A 20,912-nucleotide genomic window follows, 5' to 3' on the forward strand; every position below is an offset into this window, starting at 1 on the left:
CAGTGGTCAGCATTAATCTAATTTATTACACTACAGGAAAAAAGTGTTGAGTTTCATAACAATGAAGAGTTGGTCCGTTTGGAATATATTTTGTGTGTGATATTTTTGTCTTTAGTGCAGTATCTACTGTGCATTTATGCAAGCATTTTCATAAATATGTCGAAACTGGGGGAAAATGAGGGAAAAGAGTCTTTAGGTCGAAGTGTATGGAAACCTTGAGCAATAACAAAACCTGACACAGTATAACAAGGGTAAGTGAAGAACCTTTATTCTGATCTTCCTGAATGTCATAGTTTTTAATGATTGCGAAAATAAATCGGTGCTGATGTCCACATCAATGTGTGATAACCAGTTAAGAAATAAAAAAGGCTGGAGATGGCACATGCCTTTATAACATACACAAGTTCAAAAACAAATCTGGGAGGGGGGTACATTTGGTACCGTTTCCCCACCCTTCAAAAACCCCAGGATTTTGGTCTCACACAGTGCAGTAAAGTAGGTGGAACATGGGGCTTGGACAATCTACCCGCAACCCATGCATTAATAAGCCTATTTGCCCGGTTTTATCTGCAGTGTTTGGTGTGGTTTTTCATGCGTGACCTCGGTTTGAATATATAATTAGTCCAAAGGGCTCCTGAAATTCAGTCTTTTCGGCCTTATCTGAAAAGTATTGACAGAAATAATGTAGCAGTACATTGAAATGAAGAGCATATCTGTCGTTTTGTATGAACAAAATCGGTGCAACTCAAATTTTGAATTGAGAAATTTGTACGAAAAAATGGCTTCAAAAAAAAGAAGAAAACAAGTCACAAAAACACGGCAAATTTTCCCGTCATGAATGTCGGCAGCAGTCCCCAATTAATATGTATGGATAGTCTATTTCATATTCGTCCCGAAAATGTTATAAGCGAGAACGGATTGTAGCTAGTCCAGTCAGGATACAGCGATTTCCACCATTAATCCAAAACTCCCATTACGAAAAAATCAACTATTAGACAGCATGGTTTTCCTGCACGGTGATTGGCTGACGATGACATCATCGACTGATATGGCAGCATGCTGTTTTTGTGAGTATTGTGCCCCGACCACTAAGCCAGCATTAGTCAATAATAAAAGAGCCTGTCTACCATAAGCTGAATGAGCTGACCCTCATTCAGCTCATATATTATTATTATTATTATCATCATATATAGTAGACAGGCTCTTTTGTTATTGACTAACGTTGGCTTGGTGGTCGGGGAACCATACCCACGACATACAGCAAGCTGTCTTAATAATGGATGATGTCATCGTCAGCCAATCACCAGGCAGGAAAACCATGAGGTTTAATGTAACGGGAAGTTTTGGACGACTGGAGGAAAGTTTCAAGTCTCGTATTGGTCAAAACCCGGTCACGTGGGGGAGTGTTAACTGTCGGTATTGGTTGGTGCACAATACTCACGAAAAACAGCATGCTGCCATATCAGTCGATGATGTCATCGTCAGCCAAGCACCATGCAGGAAAACTATGCTGTCTAATAGTTGATTTTTTCGTAATGGGAGTTTTGGATCTGGACTAGCTACAATCTGGTCTTGCTTTTAACATTTTCGGGAAGAATATGAAATAATCTATCCATACACTAATTGGGGACTGTTGCTGACATTCATAATGGGAAAATTTGCCTTGTTTTTGTGACTTGTTTTCTTTTTTCTTGAAGCCATTTTTTACACACAATTTTCTCTTTTTGAAATTTGAGTTTTTCATACATTTATAACAACAGGTATGGTCGTTTCAATTTACTGGTACTATGTTTTGGTTGAGACTTTTCAGAAAAGGCCGAAAATGACCGAATTCCAGAAGCCCTTTTGACTAATTATCCCTTTTGACTAATTACATCACCCACAAAAAACGATATGCATATTCACAGACAAAAGAAAAAGAAATTGGGTGACCTGCGGGTAGACTGTGGAAATTTGATATTGTGTCCCCCACACTCGAGCAGTTTTTTGTTTGGGGGTGAGGGGGGCATGGGGGCAGGTCCCCTTGCCCCCCCCCCCATGATTGACGTCCATTATTGTATAAAGCTCTACAACTGTGTTTGAAGGGTCACGTTGCCTTGGATCAGGCGAGTTGGTCTATAAAAGACACTTGAAACTAGTTGTTATAAAATGCCTATGGTTAGAAAGATGTTTTTCTTTAAAAAGTAAAATGTAACAATCTGCACAAATATGCCTCGAATTGCATGGTTTTCCTTACGTTGTGAACTATCACGGCACGTCATTTTGTGGGGCCAAGTTTTTAATAATTATATTCTACATGTACTATTAAAACATCTTTCTAATCATATAGATTTTATAGCAAATGGTTTTAAACCCTTTTCATGGACCAACTCCACTGATCCAAGGCAACATGTCCTTTTATATTTCATTTTTTTGGAATCAACCAAAGATGAATCGCATTGAATTGAATTTAGTTAGAATGATGGCGGTCTACCAATACCATGCATATGTAAGGCATACTTACTTATACATTATTTCAACAGGAATTAAAAACATGTAGGCTTCATACTACCTTAACTAAGGGAATCAATGTGTGTTGAAGAGGTTTTCAACTAGTAGTTTAATCACAACAAGGCCTGGTTCTTGATAATTTTACAGAGACGAAGTCGAGGTAAATTATAAAGAACCAGGCCTCGGCAGGTTCAAACCACTAGTTGAAAACCGATTCAACGCACTTTGATTCCCATTCATAAATACCATTTGGGTCAAAAACATCATCACTTTTTGGTCAAAAAGTAAAATAAATGCAAAAATTATAATTGTTCAATGATTTCTTTCAACACAACACCCCTCCAGCTATGAAATGATAAAGCCCTCCACCGTCCTTGGGTAAACAACTCCTTATAAGGGAATGCTGTGCGCGTAGCACGTATCGCATGATGTGGCACAACTGTTTCAGCCGTTGCTCTCGACCAATAGGAATGAAGAAACTGTCTTATAAGAACAGGTGCAAGGTAGCGTGGTACGCCCATGAATTAACACTTTTTACCGGTCATAAACAAAGGTTTATACACACCCACGAGACGCACTCTCCACTAATAGGAATAGCGAACAGGTATTTATGAAAAAAAATTGTATTATTTTAATTGTACACGGGAACCTTTAAACATGTATAAATTTACACAGAGCATAGGTTTTAGAGAGTACACTGTACTTGACAATTTCCTAATGGTTGGAAGTACTTTACAGGTATTGGAAACGTTTGGTAATTGTCAAAGACCAGTATTCTCACCTTCTGTATCTAATATGCATAAAATAACAAACTTGTAAAAATTCAGGCTCAATTAGTTATCAAAGTTGCAAGAGAATTATGACAGAAAAAACACCATTGTTGCACAATATTGTCTGCTTTCAGATGCATAATAAAGGCTTCAGCTGAAGTCTTTTATTGTTTGAGTGGGAAAAAACAACTAATGTAACTTGTCCAGTGCCTTTAAAATAACTTTGCATTGCTCATTTTTATCAGTTTGGGATGTATTTCCAAAGCTTGACAACATTATCATCTCCAGCAGATGCTAATGTGTTACTTCCATCTGGATTCCATCTGACTGCATTGACATCACCAGCATGAGCACAGTTTGTACAACAAGTTGAAATGAACTCCTCGTTATTGCCTTCTTGAAAGATATGAATACTTTCATCTCCTGAACATGTAGCTAGCATCCCACTTTGCTTGCACCTGGGATGGTCAACAAAAATAGATCATTCTCAAAGAACATCAAGCTTCACATCAGGTCAAATCCAAACCAAGCTTGATGCTTTGTTGAGAAGCCAAGTACATTGGAGAACATAGAAATAATAAGTCATCAACGATACAAATTTTACCATAACTATTCTGAAAATGAGTGAATAGAAAGTTAAGAAAACATATATATTACTTTTTAAATTAGTGTGTTGGTGAGTTTTTAAGATTGAATTAAAGCCACTGGACACTATTGGTAATTGTCAAAGCCCAGTCTTCTCACTTGGTGTATCTCAACATATGCATAAACTAACAAACCTATGAAAGGAAAAACACCCCTGTGACACGAAGTTGTGTGCTTTCAGATGCTTGATTTCGCGACCTCAAATTCTAAATCTGAGGTCTTGAAATCAAATACGTGGAAAATTACTTATTTCTTGAAAAATATGTCACTTCAGAGGAGCAGTTTCTCACAATGTTTTATACTATCAACCTCTCCCTATTACTCGTAACCAAGTGAGGTTTTATGCTGATAATTATTTTGAGTATTTACAAATAGTGTCCACTGCCTTTAAAACATGCCATTTTTAGCAGGCATTGCCTGATTGTGCTAAACTGTAAAGCAAAGTTCTTTGTTTTCAAAATGTTAAAAATTTCCAACTGTCATTGGTTCACTCAGTATAATGTAAAAGCAGTATCCATTTATCATATTGCACAACAAAATACCCATACAGCTAGTGTAAAAAAAACGAGTTTTGGTGAGTTTTGCCCTCTTTGCTGCGCATCCTATTTAACCTTTGTTGTGGGGGACTTGTATTTTGTTTTGGTGGTTTTTCATTGCTAGAATTAGCTGCCCATATAGCTGACCAACCAGTTGACCTAAAGTCTGCTTTTTTCTAGGAAGGAATACTTACCAGTCAACATCATAAATAGTTCTTGTGTGATAACCAGACAAAGTACAAACACATTTCCATTGAAAATCGCTCACAAAAGAATCACCTGAGTTAGAAAAAAAGGAAAAAGAAATGCCATTAAACAAAATTAATTTTGAGGGGAAGTGAAGTTTCAGCAGACCATATATGAAATGCATACATACATGTCATTAAAGGGCGCTGTTCAGCTGCTGCCACCTCTTGTTAATATTGGCTCTTGTCTTTTTAATCAAGATTTTACACTTTGTGTGTCGTCATGCCTTTGCTGTATATGTTTTTTATAAGTATGGTAACATCCCAACTCTCTCTGGACTGGAGAAATGGACTTTGGTAAGCTGAAAAAGTAGAAAAAATCTGAAATAAATCCTGGTTTTTTTAACTTCTACTTGCCGATACATGTGAGCATGCACCGAGGCGTGTATTTTTGACACTTGTGATTTAGCCATTCTGTGTTGACAATTTGTGAGTACTGAAAATGGAAGTTAACGGCAGAGTTTGTTATAACAAGGCAGAAATACTTCGTCAAACCTTCAAACTTATCTATGGACAAATCAATGTATACATCGATCTCCAAATAGGGACTTTTAAAGCAACGTCGTGGAGGGAGCCACATCAATCGCAAAATTCCCGTTATTTTAATTGGAACTGAAAGAGAAAACGATGTCCAATATAGATCCTCACGCCGTGATTTGAGTAAAATTTGTGAAACAAAGCCCACGAACAGTGAACCTCCTTTACTACCATGAATTCTCCTCTCCAAAGCAGAGGAACTTGAATGAGGTGGACTTGGCTGTCGTCACAGAAACTTGGTTCACTGAAGCAAGTGAGTCTGCATTTAACATCTCAGATTTTAAGACTTTTAGCATATCTCGCCATGAAAAACGTGGCGGTGGTGTAGCAATCTTCGTCAAGAAGCATATTGTAACCTGTGAACTCACCAACCATGCCAACCAAAGGTGTTGCTATGAATGTTTGTGGCTAAAATTCAAGATTACGAGAAATACGCCAAAACGCTCTTCAATGAACTTGTACGTTGGAGCTATCTATTACCCTCCGAGCTCACCATACCAGAACAAGATCATCGAACACGTTTGTCACACTGTTGATAACATTCGTGCCTCGGACTATCATTATGATCATGGGAGACTTTAACAACCTCAACTGCACCCCTTTGTTGATGATTTGGGCATGACAAAGCTGATCTCATTCCCAACTCGCAGTGCCTCAACATTAGACAAAACATTCACCAATTGTCCTGGTTTGCTCTCAGTGAAGTCGCTCAGCATGGTGAACAGTCTAACATGCAAAATCACCTTGATGAACTATCAGATTGGTGTAAGAACAATGACGTTAAGCCAAATTCCTCACAATGCCATACCATGTCAATTTGCTTCATAGAGCGGGACATGGACATTCCATTGTCTTTAAATACCCTAGATGCAGTAGAGCTTGATTGTGTTACATCCATGAAATTACTGGGTGTTACTGTTCAGAACAACTTGAGAGGGACATTCACATTAAGGATATTGTCTCTAAGGCTTCCCGTAGACTGTATATGTGACGGTTATAAAGACACCCCACAGAGTTTTCTTACTTTTCCTTTAAAATGCACTATTTTCTTTTATTTCTAAACGTATTACTTACCTTACTTTTTATCCTTCCGCCAATTCAGCTCGTCTTAGAAACGTTTATTTATACAAATTAACCTGTTAACATTTGCGCCCTCATAAGCTTCACGTTCACTTTTCACTCACTTTCAAATCATGTTCACGAGAGACAGCACCACATTATAACGGACTCTCTCCTCTTTTTATTCACACCGTTTTTATATTATATTTGTTTCATTTAGTTATATTTTTTTAAAGTTAACAGAAGTTGCAGTTATTATTAAAGGTTTGCTGCTATTACTGTGTATTTTTGGAAGGATTTATGGTTTAAGGTGTGGCAGCATTGTTGCTGCCATTGTCATTATTTTGGCAGGAAAGCAATTGTTCAAGCCGACATTCAATAGTGCGTACCCGTAGTTCTTTTATTGTACAGTCAACTATTCATTTTCATTGTAAGATTTTCTTTAATAATTAATGTCAGAATTGTATGTTTTATATTAAATAATTACGAGTCCGAGAATGTATAAATTAAGACTCACTTTCAAATCATGTTCACGAGAGACAACACCACATTATAACGGACTCTCTCCTCTCCTAATTTCCTATTTTCCTATTTTAACGACAAAGCTATTCTCCTCAGTATCCCTTCTTATCGACTCTAATAACATCCTGGTCACATTTGGTGGAGAATCTGGGTACTGAGGAAACCAAAGAATAGCCCCTGTAAGACGAACTCGATGGTCAGCCCCGGCCCGGGCCCTGCCTTGCCTGCCGGACCAATTCAACCCGCCGAAGGACGCTCTGGACGTGCCCCCCGATGTTCAACGGAGACGTCACCACACCGCTGATTGGCTCCGTAGAGACACCGTACTATCCCGAAGAGAAGTCGGGTTCCGTGATGAACCACTTAGACGGATTGAACATTGTAGAGCATCGAATTCAAGTTCTGGTGCGTTTTCACCGGAGTGTGGGTTCGAACCCCGGTCGTAACACTTGTGTCCTTGAGCAAGATACTTTACTATAATTGCTTCTCTTCACCCAGGGGAATAAATGGGTACTTGCGAGGGTAGAGGTTGATATTGTAAATGAAAAAGCCTTTGGAGCGATATAAACTGTTGCCCAGGTTGTATACTCCCAAGGGAGCTGAGAAACATTAAAAAAGGGGATGTTATTGGCCCTATGACCAGGGCACTAATGTAAAGCACTTAGAGATTTAAGTGTTAGGCCCTATATAAATCGAAAGTTATTATATAACATTGTGAGGCGCCATATCGTTCAACTTGAGTGGGGGATCGAACCTTGTTTACAGTTTCAAGACTCACGCTGTTTTCGTTCGGTTTTGTTGTTGCATTTCGTCTGTGTTTTCTACTTAACTTTCATCTTGTGAGCCCTGAAATCTCCAGAAAAGACTAGGAGTGGCCTTGGAAGAACTGAGCGGTAATTATGTGAACTATTGATGCCAATTTTAACGTAAAGAAATCGGGTAAAGACAGGTCGACTTGTCCCTGTTTTTAACTGAACAGTGAACAGTATATATTGTGTGTGGTGCATACATCGTTTTCAACGCACTGCTGTGCACACACACGGCACAGAACTACCATGTCGATCGACGGGAAGAACAATCCTTAAAACTGTTATGGCATTTTCAAAAGGTAACATTGTGTTAATAACAGTGCTATTACTTAATTGTGCCATATTGCATAAAAGTCACAGATGTGTTTGAATTTTCTTTGCAAACCTGCTCAACAAGTGCTTAAGTTTTGGTTGAATTTTGAGAATTCTGCTACATGTGCTAAAGTCAATTTGATAGTTGAGTCAAACTCTTCACGTCACATCAATTAACGAGGGTGTTTTGATACAATTTCTGGTGTGCTAAATGATTTTTTGAGAGTTGCATTTTTGAGAGTTGCATTTTTGAGAATTGCAGTTTCTATAATGCATTTTTCATATTGCATTTTCGAAACGTCATTTTTTGAGGAGGTTTGCATTTCTGATACTTGCATTTTTGAGAATTGCACTTGAGAAAACTGCATTTTTGATGATTGCATTTTTGAGAATTGCATTTTTGAAAACTGCATTTTCGATAATTGCATTTTCGGTATTGCATTTTCGATATTGCATTTATGATGTTGCATTTTTGATAATTGTATTTCTGAGAATTGCAATTTGTTTTATATTTGCATTCATCTTCTGCTCTTGAATTATCTTGCTCTCAACAGTAGGCTATTTTTGTGTTAGACTTTGTGGTAAATTTTTATTGCCTGTTGGGAAAATATTATTTTGGGTTGATTGCATCATTTTTTGGGGATCACTTGCTCAGTGTAAGGCCTGACATCATTCAACAGTTGAGTATTTTATTAATGCTTGGTATTCTGTATTTTCTAGTAATTTTTTGCTATTATTAGACATTGCTATTGGTAGTGTACAGACCCCAAAGGTCATTCGACAAGAAATCCACATATCTGCTCTTCATGCAAGAATTCTCCACTTTGCTAGAAAATGTTACATGTGACCCTAATCATTTTTTGTTTGGACTCTGCCGGACTGAAACAATTAGTATCTGGTTCAACACATTGTGCCCGGCACACTCTCGACCTTCTTATCAAAAGACTAACTGCCAATTTTGTATCCACGGTTTGTACTACTCAATACTTGCCCTCTGATCATGCCGCTGTTACCTGCCAGTTAAATATTGGGCGACCTGGCACGGTTAAAGTGAATGTCCAGAAGCGTAATTTCTGTGACATTGACATTGAAGCTTTCCGTAATGACATGTTTGCAGAACTGTTTGCATCCCCCTCGTCCAGCCTGGAGGGTTTAGTTGGGCAATATGAGCAGACCCTGAAGGACATTCTCGATCGCCATGCACCGTTACTTCAGTGTACTGTAACAGCTTGCCCTCATGCACCCTGGTTCAACGACGATGTTCATAGTTTTAAACGGGAGCTAGGGCGTCATGAGCGACGCTGGAAGTCTTCCAAACTGGAGATTCACAACAGCTGTTTCAAATGGTGAATAGGATGAACTCATCTTCATCGAAAATCTTGCCTTCCGGTTCGAACTCGGCAGAGTTATGTTGTCAATTTGCTGACTCTTTTGCCTCAAAGATCCAGGCTCTAAGAGACGAACTTGACAGCTCACCTGTAAACATTGTTACTGATCCAGACCAGTTTCATCCCTTGTCTGAGTTCTCCGTCAAGAAACTCGTCATGGAGTCGCAACCCAAATCCTGTAAACCCGATCCAATACCAACTTGGCTGCTTAAATCCAGTATAAATGAACTCACTCCAACTATAACCAAGATCATCAACATGAGTTTCCAAATGGGTGTTTTCCCTGATGCACTTAAATCTGCTCATATTACGCCCCTGATCAAAAAAGAAAGTCTGCTGACCCCGACGTCCTCAGCAATTACAGGCCTATCGCTAACTTGAAGTTCTTAGCGAAAACCATCGAACGGGCAGTGGCTGCACAGGTTCGGAGTAACATGGCCACACATTCTCTGACTACCAAACTTCAATCGGCCTATCGCAAAGGTAGGAGTGTAGAGACTGCACTTCTTCGATTCTACATCAACTTGCTTCTCGCCGCCGATAACGGCGAGGAGTCAACTCTGATACTCCTCGACTATTCCGCAGCGTTTGACACTATCGATCACAATGTCATGCTCAATCGTCTGGAACAGAATTATGGCGTCACGGGTCTTGCATTGAAGATACTCTGGGAACACATCATTCAACACTATGGTTTCCTGGTCCGTGTCACTGAGACTCTGGAAGAAGTTCCTCAGTTCAGCCCCAGACCCAAGCGAGCTCGTAAACCAGTTGATCGGCTATCATAAGATTTCCTTGGCCAAACTAAGTGTCAACAGGCTCATCACACTTCATACGAATAGAAACTTGAAGTTGGGAGGCGGCTGTGGGAAAGATTGAAGGTACGTGTGTAAACACAGAATACTGTTCAAGTGTACAGAAGGTTGATGGAAACAGAGTTACTCAGTTGGGACACTATTAATAATGTTTTTTCAAAAAATCAAACAGAGTGTTGGTATTATACTACGTTGAATATTTTCGTGTGACTCTTTAGATACACTTCAAGTCTTGGCCAGTCAGTAAGTGTATTTGGTAGAGTGTGTCAACAATTTTTGGCAACATAGGAAACCATTTTGAGCTTTGAACATGTATATATTAGTAGTTGAATGTCGAAGACGACATATACATTATGCATTCTCAAAAAATCCAATGTGCTTATTTCAGATATGATTATTATATTCACATGTTACATTAGGCCTATCTTGGAGTATGCTTGCCAGGTCCGGCACAGTTCAATTACAGTCCAACAAGCGAATTCCATTGAGAGTATTCAGAAACGTACACTTCAACACTAGCTACACTTGGTATCCAATCCCTTAAAGCCAGGCGTGAAGACCTAGTGTACAAGTTTGGTGTGAAGTTACTTCACTCAGCTAGATTCAGGGACTTCCTACCACCATATCGAGAGAGTATCTCTAGGAGACAATTAAGGTCTAGTACCCTGTCTGGTCTTCTCATGCCCAAGTGTCGAACAGATAGATACAAAATGTCCACCATTCCTTACATCATTCGTAGTTTGCCATAAATTCGTAGTTTGCCATAGTTTGATTTGTTCCAGATGAGTACCATACTTATGCTGTGCATTAATGTTTTTTGTATTTAATCTTTTTAGTGCCTTTCTTCCGTAGCTTTCAAGCTTTTTGTAATTGCTTTTGTGGTTTTATTGTGGTTTGTAATCTTGTGGTTTTTCATGTAATTTTAATGTATTTTTATATATGTATAATTTTGTTCAATATGTACCAGTTTTACTTGTAATACGTTCTAATGGACTGCCTGGTCACCAGTGTCGATTCAAGCATTTAATGTGCGTTTTGGTTCTTCTTGCAATTAGTTTTAATTTCATATTTATATACATATATATAAGTTTTCCTTTACAGGTTTGTAAATAATTTACTGTGTTTACAGGTTCCTATTTTTAACCACGTTCTTTTTACAGGATTGTGTTAACCCCCATTTTTTCAACAGGTTTGTGTTAATCCATTTTTTTTCTTTCAGGTGTGTACATAATTTATTTCTTGCAGGTTTAACCCGCTCTTTTACAGGGTCTTATTAACCCCATTTATTCCCAGGTTTGTTATAACTTTTTCCTTTCAGGTCTGTAAATTAATAATCAATTTTGTACAGGATTTATAACACGTTCTCTCCATAGGTATGATTAAACATATTTCCCCTTGACTGTATTTCCCCTTATCCATTATGGCACTTGCCCTGACACCAAGTGCATTTTCCGCAAGCTTCGTAAGCTTAAAGTCACCTGGAAGTGGTATTTTTTCAAAATAAAGCTTTTGTCACTAATATATGTGTTTTGATGAGTGGAATGTGAATACACAGTTAACTAAGGTTTTAAAAAATCAGTTCTTATGTTATTTACAAATTTAAGAGTAGACCCCGACCCGAGAGGGCGCTGTTCGTGACGTATATCGAGGCAGAATTTGCCTGTAATGCGTAGAGTAAACAAAATTGCAAAGTACATGTACGGACCAAGTCGTGAGTTTGTACGTTTCAAAACAATTTTGTTTGGTTTTTTTCCGGCAATGCCGACCAGGTGTATTGCTGCTGAATGCAGAAAAACACTTTTTGAAATGTACCAACTCACGACTTGGACGTACATGTACTTTGCACGTGTGTTTACTATACGCATTGCAGGCAAAGTCTGCCTCGATTGACGTCACAAAAGGGGTAGGCGGAGTCAGCCCCCCAAACAACTTTATATATTTTTTAAACATATAAATCGTGACAAACAATTACTAAAAAAATTGTTTTATTGTTCGTAAGCATATACTATGTTTGAAAGAAAAAAAATTCTATTTCCAGGTGACTTTAAAGGATTTGGGTACTTTTTCAAAATGTCCATAGATTTACATTAAACTTACAGGGTTTGAAGATAATGATAGTGGAAAGCTTCACTTCAAACCTTACTTACTGAGGTGCTGTAGTTTCTGAGAAATGAGTAAAACAATTTGTGGCTAATGGCTAAAGGCTAATGGCTAATGGCTCGGTACGGTGCGGTTTTAAAATGTTTTACATGTGCAACTATAATCCAATAATGGAAACTAGTCGTCGTCGTCCCCCTCCCCCCCCCCCCCCCAAGCCTTGTGTTGGGGTTGGGTGGGGTAAATCCTTCCTCCCTCTTAAAAAAAAATATATAAAAAAATCACCCAAAACCAAAGGAAACAGTAAAAAACTAAAAAACATAAATATATAACTGCCCGTGATTAATTACAACACAAGTAACTTTTAAGGCGTTACTTTGAATAACAAAAAATGAATTTGTCAAGTGTTAATGTGTTTATCTATGGTACCGATGATGGAGAGTTAGTATGATCACCAGAGTAATTTCAGAAGCAAATTGGCAACAATCTTTGGATAGTTTTAGTCTATGATTTCAGTAACAAAAGACAAACAACATTTAAAGCGTCAAATAATTTCCTTTGTGAAAAGTACATTTTGTTATGCTCAAAATAAACATCGACTGTTGAAACAGGTACTTTTAAAGCCGACTCTTAAAAAAATTGTTAATATTGATAATATTGATAATATTGATAACATTATTAATATTGTATTAGTCTACCATATTAATCTACCGTACCGAAGAGGAAGGGTTGGGTACCATCACTAGAATAGTTTTATCGTCAACAAAGTAGTCTAAGTCATTATTGGAGGCGATATCTATACACAAATCAAGACTGGTCATATTGTAAAACACAACTTTCCAATTGGCTGTTAAATTCCCAATGTCATTTCAACTGGCAGGGGACCACCGAACCCAAAGAAAACCACAGAGACACCGCGCAACCCAGCGGCTTGTCTTTTGAGAGAAACAAAATGTATAACAAACTGGTGGTGGGGGGGGGGGGGTTAAGATAAGACATGATTGGATCTCGATAAGAGTGTCAATCATACTCACAGAAAATACGGACGCAAACTTTTTAAGTGTTCGTTTACGAGAAGACCATGCAAAATCTTGAAAAATCGACAAGGTGGGGGGTCAGCGATTTAAACTCAAATCTTGGCTATTTGATCCCCACCTGGGACCATAACACCTGGTGGAGCAGCTCGCTCAAAAATCTTACAGTGGCCGAGTACGGGCACCAACTGCAACTAGTTTCAGCGCAAAATTGACACTTTCGGGGAGTTTATTTGTAGTGTTTCTGGCGTACTGTTAGAGCCCCGTTAATTCCATTAAACTGTATCAATTTTTGTTGACTTATACATCATAAGAAAGAGCTCATCGTCCTCTTCACGATGAAATAATAAAAAAAATGTGTGAAAATTTTAACTTTAGATATCTAGGCATTAGGAAAACACTTGACAGTTCTACTAAGGAAATAAGCCATCTACGCAGTTAACCATAACTTAATTAGTGCAGGGCTGAGTGTCAACAAATTTGGTGAAAATATAGTTCAGATATCCAACTACAATAATAAAAAATAAAAACATTGCCAGCTCTTCTTGATTTTGATTGCCAAGGGTCAACAAAGATGGAAAAGTTCATAAGTATCTGTATCAAACCTACATACAGTCCTGAGTAAAGTATTGCTTGCCTTTAATTCACGTCTGGAATAGGATGTTATTATAACATTAAACAAATACATCAACAAAGATGATGATAATGGAAGTGATAATGGAAGTGGAACGTCCAGAACCGCCCACCAGTTAGCGCGACGTACCGCAAGAGGGCGCCCCACATTGCATTGCAACCCCCCCCCCTCCCCAGTCGCGAGCGATGTCCACATGTCAGCCATGGATATGGCGGCTGTATCGCTGCAGTGTGATTTTTATAATCTTGAGTATTGCAAAGACATCGAGTGTGGTGTATATCCCTCTTATCCGCGAGAGAGCAATACCGTGCATCTTCGTCAATGCACAAAAAACATACGGAGCCATTTGCAGAAGTGGAAAGTTGCTGCACATGATGTGAATGTCGAGTGGAAGTTGATCCTCCTGCGATGTGGGTTATTCGACGTTGATGCTTACAACAGTGATAAGAGGATATGCCCGGCACATCGGTACAAGTTAGGGTTGAGTTGGACATCAACAAGGAAATAATGTCCATGTCATCCACTCCATGAAGGGAAAGGCAAACCATATCATGGTGCGAATAAAACAACTAGTCGTGAGGTGTTTGTTCGATGGGGTACCCTGAACTGATACCAGTCGGAACAGGTAAGAAAAAAAATTAATTAAATAAATCAAACCCAATGCTTTCCTTTGCATTTCTGTTATTCTGTATGCATAAAGTTAGATCTGATCAGCCTTTTTTATTCCTTTCTGGGTAATTTATGTACTTGAACGTTGAACATTGATTACATCCCTTATAGACCGGCAGCCCAGAGCACTTTGGTTAAAGGAACGAGGTACCAATATTTGAGTACAGGAACATTTAGTGGATAACCTGACATAGTCAGATATGGATGTCTGCCAGGGACCCCCCTCTGCGTGTAGCGCATGGACCCCCAGCAAAGAGGCAAAATAATGGGCTGGATCAAACATTCTAGGTACCACATGAAACCAAGTGGAAATGGTCATCACCATGATACTAAGTAAAAAATATTCTGCCAGACAAATTTTCTGCTGCATTAGGCCTGCCAGACACCCCCTCCCCCAAATATTTAGTGTACAAACCTATGGGTTGAAATTGACCAGTTGTCAAATTAGCTCAGATTTACATGTACATGAAACTTTGTCTAACTGTTCCACTATGGCTAAAATGAACACAAACCAAAAATTAAATCCATACTCCGTACTGTTTCCGAGATACAGCCTCTTAAAATATGCTAAAATCTCCCCCTTTTGGAGCTCCGCCCCCGGTCGACACCGCGCGTCGTGGTGGTATTCTTTCAAACGTTAAGAGCCCGTAATTTAATAACGACCCCAGCTGTTTGGCTGAAAGGTGTATGCTATTTAAGATGTGGCCAGACAAAAAATGTTTTGCTTCATTGGGCGCGGCCTGACAGACACCATCCCTCCCCGGGTTAAACATCAAAGGAACCACCTGAAACCAAGTTGAAATAACCAATAACAATATTCTTAATACCAGTTTCAACTGCCAGACAAAAGTTTTGCTGCATTGGGCCCGACAGACACCTCCCCTCCCCCAGGTTAAACATCAGAGGAACCACCTGAAACCAAGTTGAAATGACCAATAACACTATTCGTAATACCAGTACCAACCGCCAGACAAAAGTTTTGCTGCATAGGGACCGGCAGACACCTCCCCAACCCCGGGGTTAAACTTAGTATGAAAGACCTAAAACCAAGTTGAAATGGCCAATATGCCTATAATACACTATTCTTTATACCAGATCAGCCGCTAGGTAGACACAAGTTTTGCTGCATTGGGCCCGGCAGATACCAGCCCCCCCCCCCCCCCCCCCATGCCCCCCGGGTTAAACACAGAGGAACCACCTGGAACCAAGTTGAAATGACCAACAACACTGTTCTTCAACTGCCAGACGAAAGTTATGCTGTAAGAGGCCTGGCAGACACCTCCCCTCTCCCGGGTTAAACAACAGAGGAATCCCCTGAAATCAAGTTAAAATGAACAATTTACACTATTCTTAATACAAGTATCACATGCCAGACAAAAAATTGCTGCATTGGGCACGCCAGACACCCCACCCCCTGGGTTTAAGAATATTGTTATTGGTCATTTCAACTGGGTTTCAGGTGGTTCCTCTGAAACCCAGGGCAGGGGAGGTGTCTGCCGGGCCCAATGCAGCAAAACTTTTGTCTAGCAGTTGATACTTGTAATTGTATCAAGAATATTGTTATTGGTCGCTTCAACTTGGTTTCAGGTGGTTCCTCTGATGTTTAACCCGGGGAGGGGAGGTGTCTGCCGGGCCCAATGCAGCAAAACTTTTGTCTGGCAGTTGATACTAACTGTATTAAAAACATTGTCATTGGTCATTTCAACTTGGTTGGTTTCAGGTGGTTCCTCTGAAACCCCGGGGGAGGGGAGGTGTCTGCCAGGCCCAATGCAGCAACTTCCGTCTGATGATTGATACTGGTATTAAGAATAGTGTTATTGATCATTTCAACTTGGTTTCATGTGGGGTAGGTGTCTGTCGGGCCGCGCCCAATGCAGCAAAACATTTGTCTGGCGGCTGATATTGTCTTGTGTTAAGAATAGTGCATTAGGCCTATTGGTAATTTCAACTTGGTTTTAGGTCGTTCCTCCGATGTTTAACCCCGGGGTGGGGGTGTTTGGCAGGCCCAGTGCAGCCAAATTATGAATCAAGGGCCACATCTTAAATAGCATACACCTTTCAGCCAAACAGCTGGGGTCGTTATTAAATTACGGGCTCTTAATTTTTGAAAGAATACCACCACGACGTGCGGTGTCGGCCGGGGGCGGAGCTCCAAAAGGGGGAGATTAATTTAGCATATTTTAAGAGGCTGTATCTCGAAAACGGTACGGAGTATGGATTTAATTTTTGGTTTGTGTTCATTTTAGCCATAGTGGAACAGTTAGACAAAGTTTCATGTAAATCTGAGCTAATTTGACAACTGGTCAATTTCAATCCATAGGTTTATACACTAAATATTTGGGGGAGGGGTGTCTGGCAGGCCTAATGCAGCAGAAAATTTGTCTGGCGGTTGATATTTTTTACTTAGTATCATGGTGATGACCATTTCCACTTGGTTTCATGTGGTACTTAGAATGTTTGATCCAGCCCATTATTTTGCCTCTTTGTTGGGGGTCCATGTCCTACACGCAACGGGGGGTCCCCGGCAGACATCCATATCTGACTATGTCAGGTTATCCACTAAATGTTCATGTACTCAAATATAGGTACCTCGTTCCTTTAACCAAAGTGCTCTGGGCTGCCGGTCTATTAACATCAGTCGACTTGGTATCATTTATATTTCATATTGTCTGAAAGGGTTATTATAATACATTGTACTGCTGATTGCAGTTAAGTTGAGACAGCCCTGGATCACAGTTAATTCTCACTATTTATTCGGATATAAAATGTAACTGTTCACCTTTGCTTTTGATTGTTGCAGGCTTTTCAGCTTTGTGGGTAGATGAGCTCAAAACTAGGTTCCGAACAGTTCGCCAGTACCTCAAACTCCATGTTAAGGAAAACAATTCCTGTCCTGATCACTGTTGGACTTATGCACTGAGTTCTAAAGATTCTTGCAACCATCCTCATGACGTCCACTGTGAGATATGTGACGACCTACGTCTTCTGCTAAATGAAGTTGAGTTCTCCATATCAAGTGTCAACACAAAGTACAAGTAAGTTTCTTAGAATGGGTTATGGAACCTCTCCAACATCAATTCTTAGAGAGTACAATTTGTGTGCACAATGGTTCATATTCATGACATTGATTTTATTGTGATGATATATGTTTTATTCCAGGTACCCATCACAGAAGGACGAAGTAGCTTATGATTTTGAGTCCGCCAAGGACCGTATCATTGGTCTAAAAAATCATCTTGTGCGTACAATGGCTCAGGAAAAGTGCAAAGAGGATATTCTTTCAAACCTTACCTCTTCCCAAGCACTTTTGACTATGGATTGGGCAATGAAGTATTTGCCGAGACGATTTAGAGAAGCTCAACAAGACTGGTGTGGCAAGAAAGGGATATCCTGGCATGTGACGGTTGCTGTGATGAAATCTGGCAGTGAATTTGAGGTAAAAAGTTTGCTCATGATACAAATCACTGAAAAGCCATAATTTGTCATTCACATTTTCATTTTATTTGTTTAATGAATCAGCAGATTTAACAAATAAAATACACAAAGACCTGTGTGAAAGAAGCAATAAGAACTTTTCAAGCACTCATGATGAATTGTGAATAATAACTTTGTATAACCATGTGTTATCCTTGGTTCATCACTTGCAGGGAATGATACTTTTATATTTGAGATTTACTCATTTTTACCCTTAAACAGATGTGTGGTAAGCAACACATATACTTGGTGTTTTTTATGAGTTGAAAAAGAAAAAGAAAAAAGCAACAACACATGCGTGTCACATGGGACTCATATTGTTCAAAAACCACCCACTTGACTGCATTTATTTTTCACACATCGGTATACATGTATTTAACGGGGTACAACAAAAATTAGAAATACTTTATCTTGATGCAAATCTTACATCATTAAAATAAGATTCATGTCTTTCTTGTTATCTTCAGATTTTGTGCTTCGTCCATCTAATCCAGCCATGTGTCGAGAATTGGTGGAGCGTACTGTTAGTACTAGAAGCCTCGTTGCTTGAGCTGAAACGAAGGCGTCCAAACATCACCGAAGTCTCTCTTAGGTCTGATAATACATGATGTTACCACTGTGCACCTCTTATCCTTGCTAAAAAAGTGGACATCATCATTTCAAGGTATGATATCTCCCAGGTACAGGCAGGTATAGCCCTATATACATGTAGGACTCTTTCTCTGTACACAGGAACAGAGTCCTAACTATTGAGGCCCGTTTCTGGGGCGGAAAAATTTCACAGCTTCATAACTTAAATCTTACCAGCAACAAGCCACTAATTTCAACAGATTCACATTCCATGGCGGCATACATTTTTCTGCGGTGGGTTTTGGTCCTCATATTTTCCTCACAAATCCGTCATTTTTGTGAAATAATGCAGCTTCCAACGTTAAAAAATTCCCGTTTCGATCGTTTTCTCACAGTGTTGTCTGTTGTCGTGCGTACGCGTATACATTCGCGTGCAAGACGCATAATGCAAGCTTAGACGCATGAATTCTTGCTCACCGTATCTTGACTGCACAGCGTTAACAACACAATTCAAAATTTGCGCGTCGTGCGTCTTGCGTACACACGGCAGACTGTGAGAGTACGAACTAAAATGGGAATTCCTTAACGTTGGGAGCTGCATTGTTTCATGAAAATTACGGATTTGTGAAGAATATATGACGATCAAAACCCACCGCAGAAAAACATATGCTGCCATGGAATGTGAATCTGTTGAAATTGGTGCTTTCTTGCAGGTAAGATTTGAGTTATGAAGCTGTGAAAATTTTCCGCCCCAGAAATGTACCCTGATGTCCAGGACGTCACTGTAGTACAAAACGAAAGTGTAAGGCCGCCAGGGCTAAGGCAGGTAAAGACATATGTGATCGTAAGATAGCACCGATGAAGGCCCATATCGAGCGGTACGTCAATGAAGGCAACCACGTACTCACTGCTGATGACATGCACACTGCCTTAGAGTCATACAATGGTGTGAGAGGATGCTATGCATCTGTTCTTAAGATTGGAGACATGCCCACTTCTGGTGAAACTCTGAAATGGCCAGGTGTCGCCAACTTTACCAATTTCTCCTTTGAGGAAGGTGGTGTGCGCTCCTGGCTCGCTTACAGCATTGGCAACCAATTCCATCCCTACGCAAAATTGGTCAAGCAACCACCTGGACCACTGATCACCACTTACACTGTTGGACATTATACTGAGCCCAAAGTCTTGACGGGAGCAATTCGTCAACAAAGGGATGATGTTCAGTTTTCCTGTACAGAATCAAACTGTGTCAAAACTTTCCCCACCGATGAGCTCCTCACACATCATTTGGCAGCTGGACGACATATGTTTCGTCCCCTTAAGGAATCTCGTCTTGACAAGATTGCACGTCAGTGGGCTGAAAAGATTGGCGAGATGCAAGCTGGCCCTTCTTGTTCCAGTACAGGTGTTGAGACTGTCAGTTCGGGAGCAGCTTCGGCCTCTATGGCCCAGGCAATCCTTCCTGGCTGGGCTCGCAAGATTTCCAAGGCAAGGAAGAGGTTTTCACAGCAAGTGAAGGACTTTTTGCTTGCTCAGTTCATGATTGGCGCCAATACAGGAAAAAAGGAAAACCCAGAAACTGTGTCGCGGCGATTGAAAAGTCACTTTCACAGAGATGACTGGTTGACTACCCAACAGATAGCCAGCTATTTTTCACGTCTTGCTCTCCTACAAAAATCTGGGAACTGCCATCAAAGAGCTGGACTGATGTGCAAAATAATGCTGTAGAATTGGTAGAATTGGTAGAAAGACAGGTTCTCGTGGATGCTGTACAGAACCAGTGTGAGCTTTGAGGCATTTAAATGCATGATGCCATCGGACGCTTATCAAGTGTTCGTTTTTGATTAAACAGTCAGTACTACTCTTCCATTTTTTATTTTTGTTAATCTCAAAATGTTGATGTTCCCAAACTACACCTAGCCAATTAGCTTTCCAATTGTCTCGTTACCATCAGGGCTGATTTTCACACCCCAAAAAATCCATCACTCAATGGCCAGTACTGCTTTCAACTGTGATGCCGTTTGAGTATTATCTATGGTGTATTACTTGTACCACTCTATCTTGACTGTATAGTCAGTGAATACCACACACAGGTAGTGTGAAGGTAAAAACTAAAACATTTTGAGCTGTTGCACTCATGATGTCAAAAAATAAAACCATTGACACTTATTGTGTTATTCTCTAAACTATAATACAGTCCTGGTGTGTTTATTTTGTTATCTAATTAGGTGTTCGGGCCAACAGCCCGGAACACCTCTAATTTTTGTTCGGTTTTTAGGTGTTCGGGCAACAGCCCGAACAACTCT

The 20,912-nt window shown here is 39.8% G+C and overlaps 1 protein-coding gene and 1 pseudogene across 1 annotated transcript in view; one reads left to right on the top strand and one right to left on the bottom strand.

Moving 5' to 3' along the window:
• Positions 1 to 246: 246 nt before the first annotated feature.
• The window catches only part of LOC139940721 (probable cytosolic iron-sulfur protein assembly protein CIAO1 homolog), an 89,579-nt gene continuing 68,913 nt past the window's right edge, over positions 247 to 20,912 (bottom strand). The window contains exons 5-6 of the mRNA XM_071937086.1: positions 4,636 to 4,720; positions 247 to 3,718 (exon numbers count right to left, since the gene is read on the bottom strand). Of these exons, the coding sequence (XP_071793187.1) occupies positions 3,502 to 3,718; positions 4,636 to 4,720 (302 nt within the window). The 3' untranslated portion in view covers positions 247 to 3,501. The remainder of the gene's footprint in view (positions 3,719 to 4,635; positions 4,721 to 20,912) is intronic.
• LOC139940788 (uncharacterized) lies at positions 14,096 to 20,657 on the top strand (annotated as a pseudogene).

The sequence above is a fragment of the Asterias amurensis genome, chromosome 8, assembly GCF_032118995.1.
Source record: "Asterias amurensis chromosome 8, ASM3211899v1".
Taxonomy (NCBI): domain Eukaryota; kingdom Metazoa; phylum Echinodermata; class Asteroidea; order Forcipulatida; family Asteriidae; genus Asterias; species Asterias amurensis.